We start from the raw sequence: 21,107 nt of genomic DNA on the forward strand, positions 1-21,107 counted from the left end.
GGCGTGTGCGTTATTAAGGTCACATAATTGGAGATGGCGAAATTCGAACTGATCCTGAAAAGGTGTAGGCGATTACACAGTTTCCCATTTCTAAAACCCTTCGGAGCTTGAGAAGATTCATGGGAATGCGTGGGTGGTACCGTAAATGCGTACCTAATTTCGCAACACTAGTTTCCCCGTTGACCGATTTGATGACAACCAAAAGAAGATTTTCTTTAACCGAGACCGCAATAAAAGCCTTTGAAGAGTTGAAATCTCACCTCACTAAGGCTCCTGTTTTATGTAGTCCGGACTTTACAAAACCCTTCGCAATACATTGCGATGCAAGTAAAACTGTAGTAGGAGCAGTATAAGTACAAACCTCGGAAGAGGGAGACGAGCGCCCAGTAGCTTTCATCTCAAAGAAGCTTAACAGAGCTCAAAAAAATTACACGGTCACGGAGCAGGAATGCTTAGCAGCAATTGTAGCGCTAAAGAGTTTTCGAGCTTACGTGGAAGGGTATGATTTTACAATCAAAACCCAACACGCGTCTCTTAAATGGCTAATGTCCAACCACGATCACAATTCTCGTGTGGCTCGTTGGGCATTAACTTTACAAAGATTAAAAGTAAAATTGAACATAGGAGAGGTTCGCTAAATGTTGTGCCAGACTCCTTGTCGCGCGTAAATGAAGACAAAGTTGCAGCGATAGACATCAAAGAAGGTTTGCTCATTGACCTAAATTCTGAGCACTTGAAGTCTACAGAATACAAGGATTGGGTCCGCAAGGTGCAAGCCACCAGAGCGTTATTCCCCGATTTAAAGACCGAAGATGGGTACGTCTATCGGCGGTCAGAACATTTAACTGGAGAACAAACTCATGTTACGTCGGTGTATTCGTGCCTGTGTCCTGTGAAAGGACTCAGGCCGAGGGAGGGGCATCCGATGTTCAGGCACCAGGATGCCGGCGTAAGCTCGTCGATTTTGGGTCGTGGGATCTTGGTATACGAGAATAAATATTAGTAGTGCCTGAAAAAGTTCGTACCGTTCGTCAGTCAGTCCTCACTGCCACACAAGCGGTAACTTGATCGTAAAACGATCGGGCGATGTTTCGGCCACGTTTCCTCCCTTCATGCTTCCGCATGCCTGATGGATCGTCGCGGGCCGCGCAATACGATCCCCTTTTGTCATGATTGTCCCTCAAACGTTATGTCATCGTTTTTGACCTACTCCACTTCGCGCGTCAGCACCCCTTCTGGAAATGTTTACCTACTCATTTTGATGTAGTTCCAATAATAGCATAATTTTATTGAGTAATAGATTGTTGGCTAGTGCCATGTAATACAAACAAGAATTAAAAAGCTAGCATACAAATTTATGATAAGTTGGCTATAACTGTTGTTAGCGAGGAGTATCGAATTCATCACCAAGCAAAGCTGCGCACGTCAACAAAAATTGTTGGCTATTCACGACTACAAACGTCGCTCTGAGGGCTCTTGTTTTTGCATAACAAAAACAATGCGGATACTCGTCGCTGACAAGTAATTTTTATTAATTTTAAACAATATGGAACACAAAACATTTAACTCCTATTAATGAAATAGGCCATTTTTTTATTGCTCGCTCTTCCTGTTGTTTGGTTTTTGCTGATGTTCACATTAACGGCCTGCACCGGTTCACTTGACCTTTTAATTGTTTTTCAGTTTGTATTTTTTATTAAGCACTTTGCGGGACTCCGGAGACAATTCTGTCCAGGACATGGTGATGGTCCCTCCTCCGCTGTACGGATCTCTTGTACATTTTTACGATCTTTAACAGAGCCAGGAAGATCAGTTCAGCAGCGATGAATTCCAGGGTATGTTGTATATCCTGTTTGTGGTCGACAACCTCCACGGTGTTTATCACATTTGCTGTGTTGTCGGAGGCCTTAGACTCCTTGCCGCCCATCCTGAGAATTTCGTGGAACTATGGTCTTCCTTCAAAGTGTGTTCCTTGTTAGTCCTGTTATTTCCTATAAAGGATGCTAGTGTCCTTGCTCCTTGACGTTTTTCTTTGAGACTGGAGTTATCCCTGAGTCTTCTCCTCGATGGACAAAAGGATGATTGCCCGGGTATCTGACGTACGGATGTTTACCCGGGTACCGACGGACGACGGGTGTTTACCCGGGTACTGACTCTCTATCTGCCTGCCCTTTCATCGGTGAGCCATGGTCTTTTTATACCGGCACAGAGCTTTTTTCTGATCTATTGGTCTTCTATGCCAAGTGTTCCCACCTAGGAATTATATTTCTCACTTTCCCCTATTATTGCGGCCGCTGACCGGGTAGTCAGAGACTCGCTTACTGTCGACTTGCATTTTCTTTGTCGCAACTCAACTGAGTCAACGGGGTGATGGTACCCCTTCCCCTGCTTTTAGATTCCGGCTTTGAATCTTTAAAGGCTTACGATCTTCCAAAAAGGGTGTACGCAACAGGCTCGAAGTGATCGATGCGGTTACGCATGGAATGACTTCGCAAAAAGAAAGGACGTACGCCATTTTCTTGTATTTTGTTTGTTTCCTTTTTTTTTATTTTCCTTTGTTGGCATGTGGTTCTCACCACCACGACCCACCACACTCTGCTGACTACGCTAGCCGGGCTCTTAGGAATAAAGGTTTTTTTTTCTCTTCAAGAATGCTTCTGCCATTTTTCAAATACAACTCGTACGAGCAACTCGTTGTCCTAGGTTCTTATGTGTTTGATAATTCTGCGTGAGCTTACGGTAATTTATGGGTATGACGAATTTCCCGGTTTATGGTTCTTACCGGACTTCTGGCAAAAACGACAAGTGGACTCATGGAATCTAGACGTGCACGGATTCTTGTTCCCGGGGTTTTGGCGGTAGAAATCCACTCCGTATCCACACGTATAGCAAATCATATTGTGCAAAGAGTTTCCGCACCCAAGCGCTGTTCTGTTGGACTCGCGGCTGTCTTCCGGTCTGCTTTGGAATTCTTCCACAAGGACACCATCGGGAATACGTTCCTGCCTCTCTGAGCGTTGGATCTCATTTACAGGTCTACCTCGCATCGGTTTCCCATGGTTTCTTAACCACCGATCCACTCTGAACCCCTCCTTTTTAAGCTCTGCCAGAGACTTTATTGGGGACGTCAACAGTAACCCCCCCCTTTTGGGAGTTCAAGTTATCCTTCAAAAGTTCTACAAATTCACCCTCGGCGATCTTGTGTTTCAACTTAAAGGGTAAGTTGTGCATGTAGGCGACATAATCGCTGAAGGACTCGTTATACCCTTGTTTCCTCTCCATTAATTCTTTGATCTTCATTAGGTCACATGTGGAAAAAGCGCTTTTCATTTCCCTGGTGAGCGAATAGTAATCAAAATCATAATCCTCGGCTCGATCCTCCATGAGTTGCCAATACCACTTGCTGGCTGCGCCGATCAGCAGACTATGAAATTCGGCTTATGTCATATAATTCTTGTAGTCTTTCCACACGGAATAAAAAACTTTCAACGGTCATACCGCGGCTTGTTCCGTCAAATTTTAAGTTCCATTAATCCAACCGAACACCCTTTTGTGCTGGTGCTTGAAACATTAGACTATGATCGAACTCGGGGTGCAGTTGGTGGCTGGTCTCCGGTATCTGCTGCGGAGTGGCCGTTTGTCTGGGCTCCCTTAACCGATGCATTTGGTTGTTAAAACATTCTTGGGACACCTGTTCTGGTGTTGGGGTATCTTGATGTCTTAAAAAGCTATCTGTGGGGATTCTGAGTAGTCCAGGTGGTGGGGCCATTCTTGGTTGTTCGGAAAAGGTTTGGGTGGCTTGTAACTCTGCCACATTCTTCTTCAAAGCGTTTACTTGAGCGAACATTTCCAATTCCGCATCTCTACTTAGCTTCACCAACTCCATTAGTTCTCGTTCCCGCTTATTGGCCATCTCCGAACGGTCTTCGGAACTTGCATGGTACCGTGGCAACATGATAGAGCGTCTCCTAGGCGGTCCTAGCGGTAGATCTATTCCTCCGGCTGTTTCATCCATCGTGCTTTCAATCTGTTCGGACAAGTGTCCTATCTCTTCCGGCTGGTTCTCGAAGTTTTGTAGACTCTCTTGATCTAGTGCCTCATACAGTCGGGGGGATGTCTCCCGCACTCGCACTTCGTGGTGCACGACCCTCTTCTTGTGTTCGCGATCGGGTTACTCTCACGGTGGCGGGTTGAAACAACACTTTCTTTTTTGCCCCCCTCATTTACGTTTTGGATTGCTCTATTTGATACTGGTTTTTTTTTGTGTTCTGCTTGGTATGCAGCTAAATATATTACACGATCTACCGTGAAAGTTCCTGTCTACAACTGTTAAAATAAGATAGGTAAGCTGGGGTGCTGCTACGCCATTAATAAGTCTCTCCTTAGTCAAAAATACCGTCCGGTATTTAAGCCTCAAAAAACAAAAACTGCCCGGAGATGTTGGTCGTTGCCCTGACATGGTTACACCACGCCAACATGCCTCCGTCTTCCACTGCTTGAGGAACTTTTACTAGGTTTCGTACGTGAACCTTTCCTGGGGAGCTTTTACTATGGTTCCATATGTAAACTGGCCCATCTTTTCCAGGGGAGCTTTTACTTGGTTTCATATGTGAGCTGGCCCACCTTCTCTGGAAGAGCTTTTACAATGGCTACATATGTGAACTGGTCCACCTAAGACAGTGTATGTCCGAAAACCCCCTCCCGCCAGTCGTCGGAAAATCAGGCTGTTTGACCGATATTTGCGGACTCCACAACCTGCTGCTATTTGACCGTTACGTTCGGACTCCACAACAGTTTTCCTATTTCCCTGGCCACGTGCCTCACAAACGACCTGGCTACTTGGCCTAGTACGCCGGCAGCGTGAACCAAAGAAACTAAAATCGTCCCCCGCCCAAGATTAGTCATGGAAAGCCGCAAAGAGTCGAGCCCCACAAACGACCTGGCTCCGTAGCCTAGTACGTGGGCAGCGTCGATTTTACGTTTTCCGGTCAGTTCCCCCACCCCCTCTGTACTGGATCGTCAAATAATTGATACACCCGCACCGCGCCGCTAAATGCGTTACCATTATATCTGCGCTCCTATCTTCTTTGGACTCAGACTTCTCGAACTACCTGGCTACTTGGCCTAATACGTTGGAAGCGTGAGCCACCCTCGTATTATATTTACATGATTTACAGAAAAAATAGTCGATCGGCACTTAGTTGTTTGATATTATAACAAGGAAATCTCCCACATTTTTGAATTAAGGAATTTTTTTTTCTTTTTCAAACCGATTTTTCTAAAAGTCATCTTAAAGTCATACCTCTATTCTGAACCATTTACACGTGATTTCGGTTGCAGAAGTTAGGGACTTTAATTTATGCTAAATAGTAAAAAAGTTAGTAAGCGCTCACTGATTATACTTAAGTTTAATATTCTATACAGAGTCAAATTAATTAGGTCAATAGATGATGGAATTTATGCCTACTTCTCGTTGAGACCAATGACCCCACCTTCCCAACATAACGAGAATAAATATTAGTAGTGCCTGAAAAAGTTCGTACCGTTCGTCAGTCAACAGTCCTCACTGCCCCACAAGCGGTAACTTGATCGTAAAACGATCGGGCAATGTTTCGGCCACGTTTCCTCCCCTTCATGCTTCCGCATGCCTGATGGATCGTCGCGGGCCGCGCAATACGATCCCCTTTTGTCAAGGTTGTCCCTCAAACGTTATGTCATCGTTTTTGACCTACTCCACTTCGCGCGTCAGCACCCCTTCTGGAAATGTTTACCTACTCATTTTGATGTAGTTCCAATAATAGCATAATTTTATTGAGTAATAGATTGTTGGCTAGTGCCATGTAATACAAACAAGAATTAAAAAGCTAGCATACAAAATTTATGATAAGTTGGCTATAACTGTTGTTAGCGAGGAGTATCGAATTCATCACCAAGCAAAGGTGCGCACGTCAACAAAAATTGTTGGCTATTCACGACTACAAACGTCGCTCTGATGGCTCTTGTTTTTGCATAACAAAAACAATGCGGATACTCGTCGCTGAAAAGTAATTTTTATTAATTTAAAACAATATGGAACACAAAACATTTAACTCCTATTAATGAAATAGGCCATTTTTTTTATGGCTCGCTCTTCCTGTTGTTTGGTTTTTGCTGATGTTCACATTAACGGCCTGCACCGGTTCACTTGACCTTTTAATTGTTTTTCAGTTTGTATTTTTAATTAAGCACTTTGCGGGACTCCGGAGCCAATTCTGTCCAGGACATGGTGATGGTCCCTCCTCCGCTGTACGGATCTCTTGTACATTTTTACGATCTTTAACAGAGCCAGGAAGATCAGTATAGCAGCGATGAATTCCAGGGTATGTTGTACTGCTTCTATTTCCTGTTTGTGGTCGACAACCTCCACGGTGTTTATCACATTTGCTGTGTTGTCGGAGGCCTTAGACTCCTTGCCGCCCATCCTGAGAATTTCGTGGAACTATGGTCTTCCTTCAAAGTGTGTTCCTTGTTAGTCCTGTTATTTCCTTTAAAGGATGCTAGTGTCCTTGCTCCTTGACGTTTTTCTTTGAGACTGGAGTTATCCCTGAGTCTTCTCCTCGATGGACAAAAGGATGATTGCCCGGGTATCTGACGTACGGATGTTTACCCGGGTACCGACGGACGACGGGTGTTTACCCGGGTACTGACTCTCTATCTGCCTGCCCTTTCATCGGTGAGCCATGGTCTTTTTATACCGGCATAGAGCTTTTTTCTGATCTATTGGTCTTCTATGCCAAGTGTTCCCAGCCAGGAATCATATTTCTCACTTTCCCCTATTTTGGGTAGTCAACTGGTGTTGATTTTCTTTACTTTCTGCAATCTATTGCGGCCGCTGACCGGGTAATCGGAGACTCGTTTACTGTCGACTTGCATTTTCTTTGTCGCAATCCAACTGAGTCAACGGGGTGATGGTACCCCTTCCCCTGCTTTTAGATTCCGGCTTTGAATCTTTAAAGACTTACGATCTTCCAAAAAGGGTGTACGCAACACCATGCCTGGAATACGAATATGCCTGGAAGCTATGGATTCAAAAAGAATTAGTGGTAGAAGTCATCTCGAAAGCACATAACAGCCCGTTGGCCTCGCATGGAGGCATCCATAAAGCTATCGAGCGAGTAAGACGATACTACTTTTGGCCTGGCTTAGTACCCGATATCAGGAATTATATAAACTCATGTTAAATTTGCAAATCAGCAAAGCCTCCTAATCAAGTTTTGAGACCTCCAATGTGAAAACCGCTGAGACTCAATGAGTTTTTCAGCGCCTCTTTATCGATTTTCTCGGTCCATACCCGTGACCAAGAAGCGGAAATATAGGGATATTTATTGTTTTAGATCATTTTTCAAAGTTTGTCTTTTTAAAGGCCGTCAAAAGGATTAACGCTGACGTGGTGATAAAGTACCTCGAAGGCGATCTTTTTATGACATACGGTGTGCCGGAAACAATAGTTTCTGATAACGGTTCGCAATTGCGGTCTTATGCGTTATAAAAGCTTATGAAGCAGTACGACATAACGCATACAACAATCGTTCTGTTATCTCAGCCAATCGGGCCTATGTGAATCCCGATCAGAAAAAGTGGGACGATCACTTAAATAAAATTTCGTGTGCATTGCACTCTTCAAAACATTCAAGCATTGGTACAACGTCAGGCAACACATATTCTCTGTTGAGGAAGCTCAATAGGCTAGACGACCGATCGTTGGTCTTTAGTCGCCCAGACACATTCGAAATAGTTCGTGCAGCCGCTGGAAAGCATATGCAAAAAGCGCATGAGCAAAACGAAATGCGATACAAATTGAGATCACGAGAGGTGAACTTTGTAGAAGGTCAAGAAGTTTTCAGACGCAATTTTAAACAAAGTTGCTTCGCACTGGTTTCAACTCGAAATTTGTAAATTCTTGAGTAAAAAACAAGAGAGAACGCTATAGTCGAGTTCCCCGACTATCTGATACCCGTTACTCAGATAGTGGAAGTCCGAAGGTGAGTCTTCAACACTGACATTTTTTGGCGGTTTGTGGGCGTTTGAGTGGGCGTGGCAAAATCGATAGAAATTTACAAGACTTATACAAAAATGAAAAAATATCAAAACATTTTTCAAAAGTGTGGGCGTGGCAGTTTTGGGCGGTTTGTGGGCGTTAGAGTGGGCGTGGCAACGTGAATCGACAAACTTGCGCTGCGTCTATGTCCCTGGAGTCTGTATGCCTAATCTAAACTTTCTAGCTTTTGTAGTTCCTGAGATCTCAGCGTTCATACGGACGGACAGACAGACAGACGGACAGACAGACGGACGGACAGACGGACGGACAGACGGACATGGTCAAATCGACTCGGCTATTGATCCTGATCAAGAATATATATACTTTATATGGTCGGAAACGCTTCCTTCTGCCTGTTACATACTTTTCAACGAATCTAGTATACCCTTTTACTCTACGAGTAACGGGTATAAAAAATAGGAAATTCTTACTATGAGCTGAAAGATATGCACGGCCGAACGCTGGGAAACTATCACGCGAAGCATATACGACAGTGATAGTGCTTCAGGCGGTATCTGTCTAGGGTATCTTCGAGAAATACCCTAGTCAGATTGTACCGGGGGGCCTTTGTAGCGGCGCCTGAAAAGTACATAAGTAATTTAAGGATGGTGCCTGAAAGCATGCAGCGAATTTCGGTAACAAGAGCATCTGAAAGTTGTCAGTACTTTTAAAGTAGCTTTTGTAGATCATAAGCTTAACTTCGGATACAAGATTCGCAGATCGAATAATATCCGGAGCTTAGCTTTAAGATAAGGCCATAAAACTGCATTTTGGTGCATTATCTGACGGAAAAAAAACACCCAGCGGGGTTTAGCCGTACCTTTTTTTTCTTAGCCCTCTGGTCCTTCGGAGCACCTTTACACCTCTGGTCCATCGGAGCACCTTTACACCTCTGGTCCATTGGAGCATATTTACCCCTTTTGCCCACAGGAGCACCTTTTGCACCGATTGTTTGTAGGAGCACCCTTGGCTGCAAGTGCCCGAGGGCTCATGTCAGCCGGGCAAAAGTGACCTAACCTGAATGTGAAATTTCTTTGGCACACGTGGCGATGGCCTTCAGGCATTCGCGGACCAGTCCAGCACTTATTAATCCATTCTTCTTAATTTAACTCAATTCAAAAAAATCAAATGCGACGAGAAAACTAAAACGAAACAACAACAACTTAAAAAAATTTAATTTATCGAGCCGCGCCTAAAAGTCTATCTTGATGTTCCTGCATATGCAGAAGGGAATCTAAATCCAACGCTATCATAGCAATGAGCTTTTAGAGCAAAGCAAGAGTAGTTAAATTTCAATATAAAACGAATAAATGTTAATTTAATTTTTAGTTAGGAAAATTATGCTCAGCTCATGTTATGAAAAATGTTAATATGAAATCTTAAAATTGACAGCAGCAACAAAACACCAAAAATTCAACTATTTCCCCGGAGCCGGGAGATCGATCTTTCGTCGATGGAATTATAGTGCGGTGAGTCCGTTCCTTTTATGAACTTATTCTTTTTCCTTTATATTTTGTGCATACATATTACTTCAAAAATATATTTTTTTACATGAGCTGCAAAGCTAATCATTCCCTCCACAATTAATACAAACTAAAGAAAAAATTAATTCCATTTACACAAGAAAGTACAAATTATTAAAAAAAAAAAGGCAATTGATAATGAAGCCTTCAGTTAGCCAAAAATATGATAAATTAATTTAATGTTTAAACAAGCATTGAAATGAAATAATATTTGATAGCTCTTTCTTGCTCTATCGTTCCTATACTCGATATACTCTAAACTTAAACTTTTATATGTGTACTTAATACACACTCAACATATGTAAAACACAAAATTAATACATTCGTCATAGAAATGAAGTAGTTTAAGCTAACCCCTTATTCAAAATTATTAATAGTTTTTTTTAGTAGAGTTCCTAGACTTGTCCGATTTTCTTTTTCCGCAGATATTACCGTGATGGATGACGCCCGATGCCCTCTGCGCCGTTCGGAATCTATGATGAGATGACGTTCTGCTAAGTTATTAGATCGAACTCATGCTGATGATTCCGCGGTCGTAGGGGACAAAGGGGTCACCTGAGCCATGCTCTCAGGTGGGTTACCGTAGGTAGGGTGGGCACTTGCGACCCCAATAACACCCGTGGCTTCGCTTTGACCAATTTCTCTTGTCCGTTTGCCGATCTTCTATCATCTTCGTCTTCTATTACTATTTTTTCTTTTGAATCCTTTTATAAGCTCTTCCGGTTCTCTTAACTAGCTTGTTTCTATCGCAGCACGTTTATTCTGTTTTTTTTTTTTTTTTTTAAATTCCTTCTATTCCTCTCGGGAACTTAGGGCTTCTACGAGAGCTTTCCATCTAACTCTATTTTGAGCTGTCTGTTTTGCACGTACCCATGTGGTGTTTATTTGGGCTAGTTCTTGGTGAGCGGTTCTTCTCCAGGTTGCTCTTGGCCTCCCTACTCGCCTGCTTCCTTGGGGGTTCCAGTCTAGTGCCATCCTCACTATGCCACTCGGGTTTCTTCTGAGAGCGTGCCCTATCCACATCCATTTCTTCTTCCTTATTTGTATGTGAATCGGGGACTCGTCTGTAACGCGACCCAGTTCTGTGTTGGCTATTCTGTTTGGCCAGAATACTCCACATATGACTCTCAGGCATTTGTTGCTGAAAGCCTGTAGCTTCTGCGTTATTTTCTTCGTAACGAGCCATGTCTCACTTCCGTGTAGCAGTATGGATTTCACACACGCATTGTAGATCCTGAGCTTTGATCGTCGGTCTCTCCATATGGAAAACTGGTAATGTACTCGATTGGTTCCCGTTTATGTTCCCTTGGCTGGAGTGGTTGAAGCGCATAGCTTTTGTTTTCGCTATGTTTACCACGAGCCCTACGCTGCTGGCTATCCTGACGAGGTCGTCACTTTTCCTCTGTATGTCGCCGAGTCTGTGCGATATGAGACAGATGTCGTCTGCGTAGTCCAAGTCCTCAAGGTGTCGTGTGAGGTTACACGTAATTCCCTTGGCTGGAGTGGTTGAAGCGCATAGCTTTTGTTTTCGCTATGTTTACCACGAGCCCTACGCTTCTGGCTATCCTGACGAGGTCGTCACTTTTCCTCTGTATGTCGCCGAGTCTGTGCGATATGAGACAGATGTCGTCTGCGTAGTCCAAGTCCTCAAGGTGTCGTGTGAGGTTACACGTAATTCCGCGCTTGGAAGAGCATACTTCGCTCATTAGCTCGTCGACTACGATGTTGAAGAGGAGTGGTGACAGCGGGTATCCTTGCCGAATTCCGGTGTTCGTCTGGAAAGGTGCACTAGTTTTTCCATTGTGCAGTACCGCCAGGTTGGCATCGTCATACATCGATTCGATGATGGCGATGAGATTTGCAGGTACTCTTTTTCTTGCAAGTGCTCGCCATATTGCTGCTCTTTCAACTGAGTCGAATGCCTTCTTGAAGTCGATGAACAGGAGGAAAAGCGGCGCTCTCCATTCCACAGTTTGCTCGGTTATTATGCGTTGTGTATTTGCCTGGTCTACGCAACTCCTGTGTGGTCTGAAGCCTGCCTGTTCGTTTCAGATTGTTGGCTCAATTTTCTCCTGGACGAACAGAAGTGTAGCTAAGATCTTGTAGCTGGTGTTGAGCAGTGTTATCCCTCTCCAGTTGTTGCAGTCACTAAGGTCGCCTTTTTTGGTAAGCTTCACAATGGTTCCGTCTGCGGTGGGTTTCGGCAATACGTGCAATCTGCTGGTATAGCGAGCGCATGTTGTTCTCGCCGGCTGCTCGTTCTGCGTCTGCCGCAAGTCTATCCAGCTGTGCTCTTTTGTCCATTCTGTCCGACCTTTTCACCGCTCTGCATAGTCCGCAATACTCCTCACGGTACTGTGTGAGCTGGTCCGCCAGAGGCTTCAGGTGGTTCCTCCTTCTAATCAGGTCCCAGGTCAATTCAGATATTTGTTCCGTACGTCCAGTAGCGAGTGTCTCCATTTCCTGCTAATGCATATGTGGTCGATCTGGTTGCGCGTATTACCACTTGGAGATGTCCATGAGTATTTGTGGACATCTTTGTGTGGTAATATTGTGCCGCCGATGACCAGTTGGAATAGCTGGCAGAGTTCCACTAATCTCTCTCCGTTATCGTTGCGAGTCCAAGTTCCATGCTGGGCCATGACAGATCTTAGTCCGGTGTTGTTGGGGCCAATTTTTGCATTGAAGTCACCCATGAGGATGTTAATGTCACCTTGCCGTAGCTTGTTGAGGGTTGCTGTAAGGGCAGTATAGAAGTCGTCCTTGGTGTCGTCGTTTGCGTCTTCCGTCGGGGCATAGCATTGGGTGATGTTTATGTATCTAGCTCTACATCTGAACCTGGCGGTCATTAATTTATCAGAAATGGGTTCCCAGGAAACCAGTGCCTTCTTTATGCGCTTGGACTGAAAATCCCCACTCCATATCTGCTGCCGTCACTGTTGCCACTGTGTAGGACTAGATTGATATCTGATGTCGTTGTTACCCCACTGCTAGCCCACCTCATCTCGCAGATTCCAGCTATTGCAATGTGGAGTTTCTCCATCTTCGCCTCGAACTGTGCTAACCTAGATGGTTCTCTTAGAGTTCTAACGTTCCATTGTCCAATTCGTGTCCGTTTTGAGATGCTTATGGTCGTTATCGAATTTGGGGAGCCGTTTATGTTTAAATTTATGGTATTAGTTTCAGTAATCGTTGTAAGTTTTTCGACCGATCTGGTGATTGGCCAGATGCGGCTTATCCCAGTGGTGGGGCTGCCACCTGTCGTCATCGGGGATTGGCGTCTACGGTGTTGTGTTGTTATTCGTAGAAAATCTGATCTTAGTAATGATAATTTAGTGTAGCCGGTATGACATCTGTGCAAGCAAGACCTCCAGTCCCAAAGCCGAAGAGCTAGAGCCGGAAAATTAAAACGTGCCCTGCCAGTACAGATCGTCCGTAAAACACATACCGTTGCACGTTACAGCATGCGTAATGCGGAAAAGTAGATGACCTCCGTCCGTATCGACGCAACTTGGAGGCACAGAAAGCCGATTCAATATTTTTATGCACAGTTGGAGAAATATGGTTAAACTCCTTGCTGTCCTTGACCGAAGGTTGCCCTTTACATATTTGGCATATTTTGTAAGGGTTCTGCTCCCTGTACTCGACGTTTGCAAAAGTACACACCAGCTAAGCGCGCTTGTTCAGCAACTCGATGAAGTGTATAACCGTTGGGTAGCATCCTAGACCATTCCAGCTGGCTACGTATAAGCTACTTCGGGCGCCCGTGTCGGAAACGTAATTGGTTCACTACAGCTTGAACGTTGTCCGGGTGGATGAGCAAAGACTTAACGGAGGGTCGCGCTGTATTTTGTTGTTTCGGTTTCAGAATCGTCTGGAGGGGGAATCGGGGTTTCCTGCATTATGGTGCGTTCTGCGCTCAGCTCGCCGGTATTGGGGTCGGGTTTTTCCTATCCCTATAATCTCTGTTTCCCACCATATATAAAAGATAAGTGCATTTGACTGAAACTACTCTAATCCAAATAAGAAAGAAACGCAAAAAATATGAATTTAGCGAATTCCCCAAAACGGAGTAAACGATAGCAGAAAATTAGGGAACCGCGTTGTGTTGGGAAGTGATCGAGATTGTAGTAATCACTCGTTCCTCTATACCCTCCCAACCTTTGGAAATGTGTGGAACGTTATACATTTCACCTAAAAAAAATCAATTCATCGCATTAATCTTGATATTTTATTGGCATTATATAAAAGAACAGATTATTATTTATTTAATATAGCTCACACAACCCAAAAATTTTCATATTTATCTTATTTCGTTCCCTAGGCATAATTTTTAGACTATTAATTTTCTTTGTTACTTAGTATTTACATCGTTTAATTTTTTTTCTTAAGGTATCGTTTTAGGTTTTACTTTAAATATCGAGTATATTTTTCTTCCTAAGAAATTCCAGCTTTTACTCTAGAAATTTTACCGTACTATTTATATTTTACACTAAATTGAATTATTTATTTTTACCTCATGGTTGTCGCCAAGAAGCTCGTTGGGCCCAATGAACTCCTACATAGCTGTATATCAAGGGTTAATTAAGTATGGATACGTGCGTATGTTTATGTGTCTAGGTGTATATATTTGGAAAATTATAAGATATTATTTAAGTAGTATTAATAAAGGGAGTTAGAATAATATTTCTATATTTAATGTTAATCAATCATAATTTATAAGCTAATCTTCAATTTTAATATTTCTCTTCCATTATTGTTCAACTATTCTTCTTCAAATCATGTTAAATTATTCTTCTTCAAATCTTGTTAAATTATTCTTCTTCAATTACTTTCAATCTTCATTATCAATTAGTTCTTTTAATTTCCGTCATCCATTCTTTTGCTTTAATTACTGTTTCTTTGTAATTCGTACTCCGAATATTCTTTTCCGCTTAAACTTATTTTAATATGTATATATATTTTCTTTTACATTTCCAAGGCATGTCTAGAATTAATTAAAGCTAATATTTTGCAAAAAATATACTGGTTTAAAGTATATAATTTTCTTATACGGCTCCGGCCGTAGGCAGCAGCAACATCACTGGTTTGTTTCGTTTTAATATTTTCTCTCTCTTTCTCTTGGTTCCTTGGTCGGAGAGCATGAGGCACCCTATATCAGCGACATATTCGTACTCACGGCGATTTTTCTCTACTTCTCTGTCTTCATTATCTGCTTACTCCACGTGTTCTGGATCCCTTTTCCTTGTCTCTTTCGTCTCTAATTCCCAGATCTTGGCAGCTTGCGGTTACTGTCGACAGCGCCTATGCATAAATATGTGTATGCATATGTGTGCAGCGAATTCTCTTATACCAGTACTCCGCGAAAATATGTACACCGCGTGGCTTGGCAGCACATAGGCTTGTAAAAGTGCCGGCCAACAGTAACTCAATTCTGTAACGTAAATACAAACTAACGCTTTTCAGTGTTCTTATTTACCTGTCATTGCAAATACACTATTCACTTTTTAAAATTTCAGGAATTGAAAAGCGCCGATTTCCGTTGTCTTTACGCACTTCCAGCACTCAAAATATGTCTTACTACACTTTTTTTGACCGATTACTGTTTTTAAAGACCGCACGTGTTTTTACTTCCCTTCAGTGGTCCGTTCTTTTCAGAGCGTCTGTCGCCTCATACAAGAAAAATCAGAATGATCGCGTGTTTGCTGTACTCTTTGCAAAGGCGACGACTAAAGTGCGAAAGGGACAACTGGGACTTATAGCTTCTGTCTCACGGAGTTGTTACGAGTTTTCAATTAACCCCAGTATACAAAAAAGTGGTCTAGTCTGAGTCTCTACAGATGATAATAATTTTTTTGTTAGATTATTTACTTCTGCTTATTAAACGGGTATAAACATAAGCCTCCTGAACAAACACCTTTTATATGTATATAGCGTTTTCTTACCTTCAAGACACACAAAGATTTGAAAAATCCTTAATTGATTTTATTGTTAAATATTCAATTTTTGGTATCACACGTTGTTGGCTGTATACGATAGAGTGGCAAAAGCGAGGTTTGCCTCATGCCCACATTTTGGTTTGGCTTAAAGATAGAATCCGTCCTGAAGAAATCGATCAAATAATTTCAGCCAAAATTCCAGACCCATTAATTGATCAAGAATTATTTGATATTGTCACCAAACACATGATCCATGGGCCATGCGGTGCTTTCAACATGACGTCACCGTGCATGGAAAATGGAAAATGTAAAAAAAACTTCCCAAAGCCGCATACGAATGACACGATCACGGATATTGATGGTTATCCAATGTATCGCCGCAGAAGTACTGAGAATGGTGGCCACACATTTACAATGCGACTGCCGAACTTTCCAAATCAAGTTGAGTTTGATAATCAGTGGGTGGCACCATACTCACAATTATTTGAAACAAGAGAGAACGCTATAGTCGAGTTCCCCGACTATCTGATACCCGTTACTCAGCTAGTAGAAGTGCAGGTTTGTGGGCGTTAGAGTGGGCGTGGCAAAAAGTTTTTTGGCAAATCGATAGAAATTTAGACGACTAATACAAAAATGAAAAATATCTAAACATTTTTCAAAAGTGTGGGCGTGGCAGCTTTGGGCGGTTTGTGGGCGTTAGAGCGGGCGTGGCAAAACGGTTTTTGGCAAATTGATAGAAATTTACAAGACCAATACAAAAATGAAAAAATATCAAAACATTTTTCAAAAGTGTGGGCGTGGCAGTATTGGGCGGTTTGTGGGCGTTAGAATGGGCGTGGCAACATGAATCGACAAACTTGCGCTGCGTCTATGTCTCTGGAGTCTGTATGCCCAATCTAAACTTTCTAGCTTTTGTAGTTCCTGAGATCTCAGCGTTCATACGGACGGACAGACAGACAGACGGACAGACGGACAGACGGACAGACAGACGGACGGACAGACGGACATGGCCAGATCGACTCGACTATTGATCCTGATCAAGAATATATATACTTTATATGGTCGCAAACGCTTCCTTCTGCCTGTTACATACTTTTCAACGAATCTAGTATACCCTTTTACTCTACGAGTAACGGGTATAAAAACTTACAAAGCTCATATCAATGTTGAGCTTTGCAGTTCTGTTAAATCAATTAAGTATATTTGTAAATATGTAAACAAAGGCAGTGATTTGGCCATATTTGAAGTACAAAACATAAATAAAAATGACGAAATAGCACGATACCAAATGGGCAGATACATTAGCAGCAATGAAGCTATTTGGCATATTCTCAGCTTTCCCATCCACGAAAGAGATCCTGCTGTCCAACATCTGGCTATACATCTTGAAAACGGTCAACGTGTATACTTCACTGAAGAAAATGTTCTCCAAAGAGCGTTCGAAGCTCCGAAAACGACTCTAACTGAATTTTTTACATTGTGTCAAAAACCTGATGTTTTTGGCCAATTTGCGAAGACATTGGTGTATGGTGATGTTCCACGTTATTTCACATGGAACAAATCCAGTAAAAAATGGAAGCCACGGAAACAAGGAAAACCACATCCTTCCATTACAGGCATATTCAAAGCTAAGACATTGGGGAGACTTTACACGGTACATCCAAAGCAACTTGAATGCTTCTATTTACGTTTGTTATTGGTGAATGTTCCCGGACCAACGTCTTTTGAATTTTTGCGAACAGTTAATGGTCGAGTATTCAATACATACCAGGATGAATGTCGTGAACTGCAATTGCTAGAAGACGATAACCATTGGGACTTAACGCTTGCCGATGCTGCGTTGACATCAACACCGAATAACATTCGTCAGTTGTTTGCAATTATTTTGACGACATGTTATCCCTCGCAAGCACAAACTTTGTGGGAAAAATATAAAAATTGTATGACAGAAGACATCTTGCACCGAATGAGACAAAAAAATCAATGCCAAAACATAGATTATACACCAGAGATTTACAATGAAGCATTGGTCTTTATCGAGGATTTATGTGTTCTTATTTCAAATTTACCGCTTAATTATGGTATGCCATCACCTAATCGTCCAGCCACCGACTTAGTCAATACCGATTTGCAACGAGAAAAGCCATATGACCATGGAAGTTTAGCAACAATTATCATGAACAGTGAACCATTACTGACAGCAGAACAAAAAATTATTCATGATCGAATTATGCTGGCTGTTGCTGCTGAACAAGGCGGTTTTTTTTTCTTGGATGCACCCGGTGGAACCGGTAAGACATTTTTAATATCGTTGATTCTTGCCAAAATACGGTCGCAACAAAAAATCGCATTAGCAGTAGCATCGTCAGGCATTGCGGCTACTTTACTGGATGGTGAGCGAACAGCACATTCAACATTCAAGCTGCCATGTTCATAATAAACCAGATGCAATGTGTAACATCAAAAAGAATAGTGGAATAGATGCAGTGTTGCGGAAGAGTTCTATAATAATTTGGGATGAGTGCACAATGGCACACAAATATTCACTTGAAGCATTAAACAGAACTATGCAAGATTTAAACAGCAATAATAAACTGTTCGGTGGTGCTATCTTACTTTTGTCTGGTGACTTCCGGCAGACCTTACCGGTTATACCTCGCTCTACTTTCGCGGATGAGATTAATGCATGTTTGAAACAATCATTCTTATTGCGAAGTGTTGAAACACTTCGATTGACAATAAATATGCGAGTACAATTGCAAAATGATCAATCAGCACAAATATTTTCCGAACAACTACTAGATATTGGGAACGGTAAAATAGAACTGCAACCAAATACGCAATGCATTAAACTACCAGACAATTTTTGCACTGTTGTTCAGGATATAAATGAATTGATTCAGAGTATTTTCCCGGATATACATAATAATTATTTGAATCATGAATGGCTCAGTCAACGGGCGATTTTGGCAGCCAAAAACGTTGATGTTGACGAAATTAACTTCCAGATACAATGTCTTCCAGATCTGATGTCTTTTAAATCAATCGATACTGATGTTGATGAAAATGAAAGTGTTAATTTTCCGATCGAATTTTTAAATTCATTAGATATCCCTGGAATGCCACCACATAATCTTCGATTAAAGATTGGTTCCACTATTATTCTCCTCCGTAATTTGAATCCACCTCAATTATGTAACGGTACGCGTTTGGTCATCAAAAAGATCACCGGAAACATTCTTGAAGCAACCATTTTGGCTGGGAAGTTTAAAGGAAAAGTGGTCCTGCTGCCACGTATTTTGATGATACCATTAGATTCTACCATACCCTTCAAAAGGCTACAGTTTCCAATTCGTTTAGCTTTCGCCATGACTATCAATAAATCTCAAGGTCAAACAATGTCCATTTGTGGTTTAGATTTGGAAAATCCATGTTTTTCTCATGGGCAACTATATGTTGCGTGTTCACGTGTTGGAAAACCATCGAATCTATTTGTTTTAGCTAAAGACAGGTTAACCAAAAACATTGTGCACCGATTGGTGTTAAATTAAATTGAAATTGAAAGTATTTATATTTTAAAAAATAGATATTAATGTTTAAAAGTTTAAGACTGTCTGCCTTGCCTACCTCATTCATGAGTTTGAGCGTCACATATTATTTGCTGTATTATACTGTAATATATACTTATTTGTTATAAAATTAAATGGAAATAATCAATCTGATAAATGTTTATTTTGTATTGATTTCTGCTTAATATCAAGTGTAAGAACATTTTAATTAATTGTGTTCAACGTACTTCCCCTTCAAATCTTAATCCAGTGAATTTATATACCAACATCAACATTTTCGTCTTTAATATAACAAAAACTTTAGCCACAGAAACGCGTGGCCGGGTCAGCTTGTGTATATATATGAATATAGAGAAAACTCGGGAACAGGGTTCCGTCAAACTTACCCCACTTTAATCCGGAGCGATGAGATCTCGACGCGTTGGATCCTGGGTGTTGCTATACATATATTGATGATACATTAATATACCTTTGTGCACCAATTAATTGTAACCTAACAATAATAAGATATTCACAAACACAAAATAAATAAAGAAAACACTAAGTGGAGTATGCGAAAAAAATAATAGCAGCCATAACGTATTTTATTCTCGACCAAATAAATTAACGTTGCGGTACCGATAGTACAAAATACTGTATTTTCGTATAATGCTAGATATTTTTCACATCCAAAAATAAAAAAAAAATTTGAATTGTCCATACCTTTATTTTTTATAATTTTTTTTGGGCGGCAAGGACTAAAATGAGGCGAAAACAAAAATTGCAGCACTATCGATATTTTCAAATATTCAATACTTGTCGGCGGTTTGTTTTGGTGAATAGCAGATGGTTGTAAAACTTCACATTTGTATTACTATTTTCAACAGTATTTTTTTAACCATACCTTAAAAAAAATTATTAAAATGGGACGAGGAAAGCATTGCACTTCAGATAAACGTGACATGGTCAAAAAATCAATTTCTGAAGGAAAATCACACAGAAATATTGGTCTAATCCTTTAATGCCAAAACAAAATGATAGGAAATGCAATCACCTACAACGAGAATCCCGAAGAACGTGGGAGAAAACAATCATTGGGCACCCATCTCTTCAAAAAGCTAGTGCCCGAGAGCAAGTAGGATCCATTTAAAGCTCCTACCGAACTATAAAAGGATCTCAACATATCCGCAACAGAGCAAACAGTTCACAAATGTCTAAGGGAACATGGTTTAAAAGGCTGTAGTCCAAGGAAAGTCCCTCTTTTAAATGGGAGACACATACCCAAGCGCATTAAGTTCGTCAAGGAACATTTAAATTGGCCATGCGAAAGATCGACGAACTTTTTATTGTCAGATGAGAGCAAGGTGGTTTTTTTTGGTGGCAATAGATCTTGATCGAATGTAAGGCGCCTTAGGAACACCGAATATAAGCCAAACTACACGGTAGAAGCAATTAAACACGAAGGATCCTGTATAATGGTATGGCCTTGTTTCTCATACTATGTAGTTGGGGCAATACCATAATATACCATGGATAAAAACCATCATGGATCAACATGAGTTTGTGGATATTTTGGTGACGATGATGCTACCCCTTTCCGAATACTATTAACAAGACTATGACCCCAAGTACACCAGCAGGAAAGCCAAGGATTCGTTCCAAAATAAATCTGTTCCTGTTTTGGATTGGCCTGCACAGTCCCCAGGCCGTAATCCCATCAAAAACTCTTGGTCAGATATGAGAAAAGCAGTTGTACCTTCAAGCCAACTAACAATGAATAACTTTGGGTATAAATATGAAGTTCTGGAGCAAAATATCCTTAAAACGGTGCCAGGACCTGGTTGATTCCATGCCAAAACGTTGCGATTCTGTTACTGGTAATAAGAGATACCCAACAAAATATTAAATTAGTGGGATGGGTGTAGTTTTAGCACGCAAACATTTGTAATTAGTGATTTTTTTACTATCAAGTTTAAAATAGAAAATTTTAGCATTTTTCATGAAGTGCTGCTATTTTATT

At 41.5% G+C, this 21,107-nt stretch overlaps 1 protein-coding gene across 1 annotated transcript; it reads left to right on the forward strand.

Annotated features, from left to right (window-relative positions):
• Positions 1-15,579: 15,579 nt before the first annotated feature.
• On the forward strand, positions 15,580-17,620 carry LOC122756579 (the record flags this gene model as incomplete). Its single annotated transcript, XM_044006674.1, has 2 exons — positions 15,580-15,980; positions 16,704-17,620. Coding segments are annotated over exons 1-2 (1,060 nt in total), but the record flags the coding sequence as incomplete, so codon positions are not given.
• Positions 17,621-21,107: the final 3,487 nt, after the last annotated feature.

This window comes from Drosophila santomea, unplaced genomic scaffold, assembly GCF_016746245.2.
Source record: "Drosophila santomea strain STO CAGO 1482 unplaced genomic scaffold, Prin_Dsan_1.1 Segkk25_quiver_pilon_scaf, whole genome shotgun sequence".
NCBI classification, from domain to species: domain Eukaryota; kingdom Metazoa; phylum Arthropoda; class Insecta; order Diptera; family Drosophilidae; genus Drosophila; species Drosophila santomea.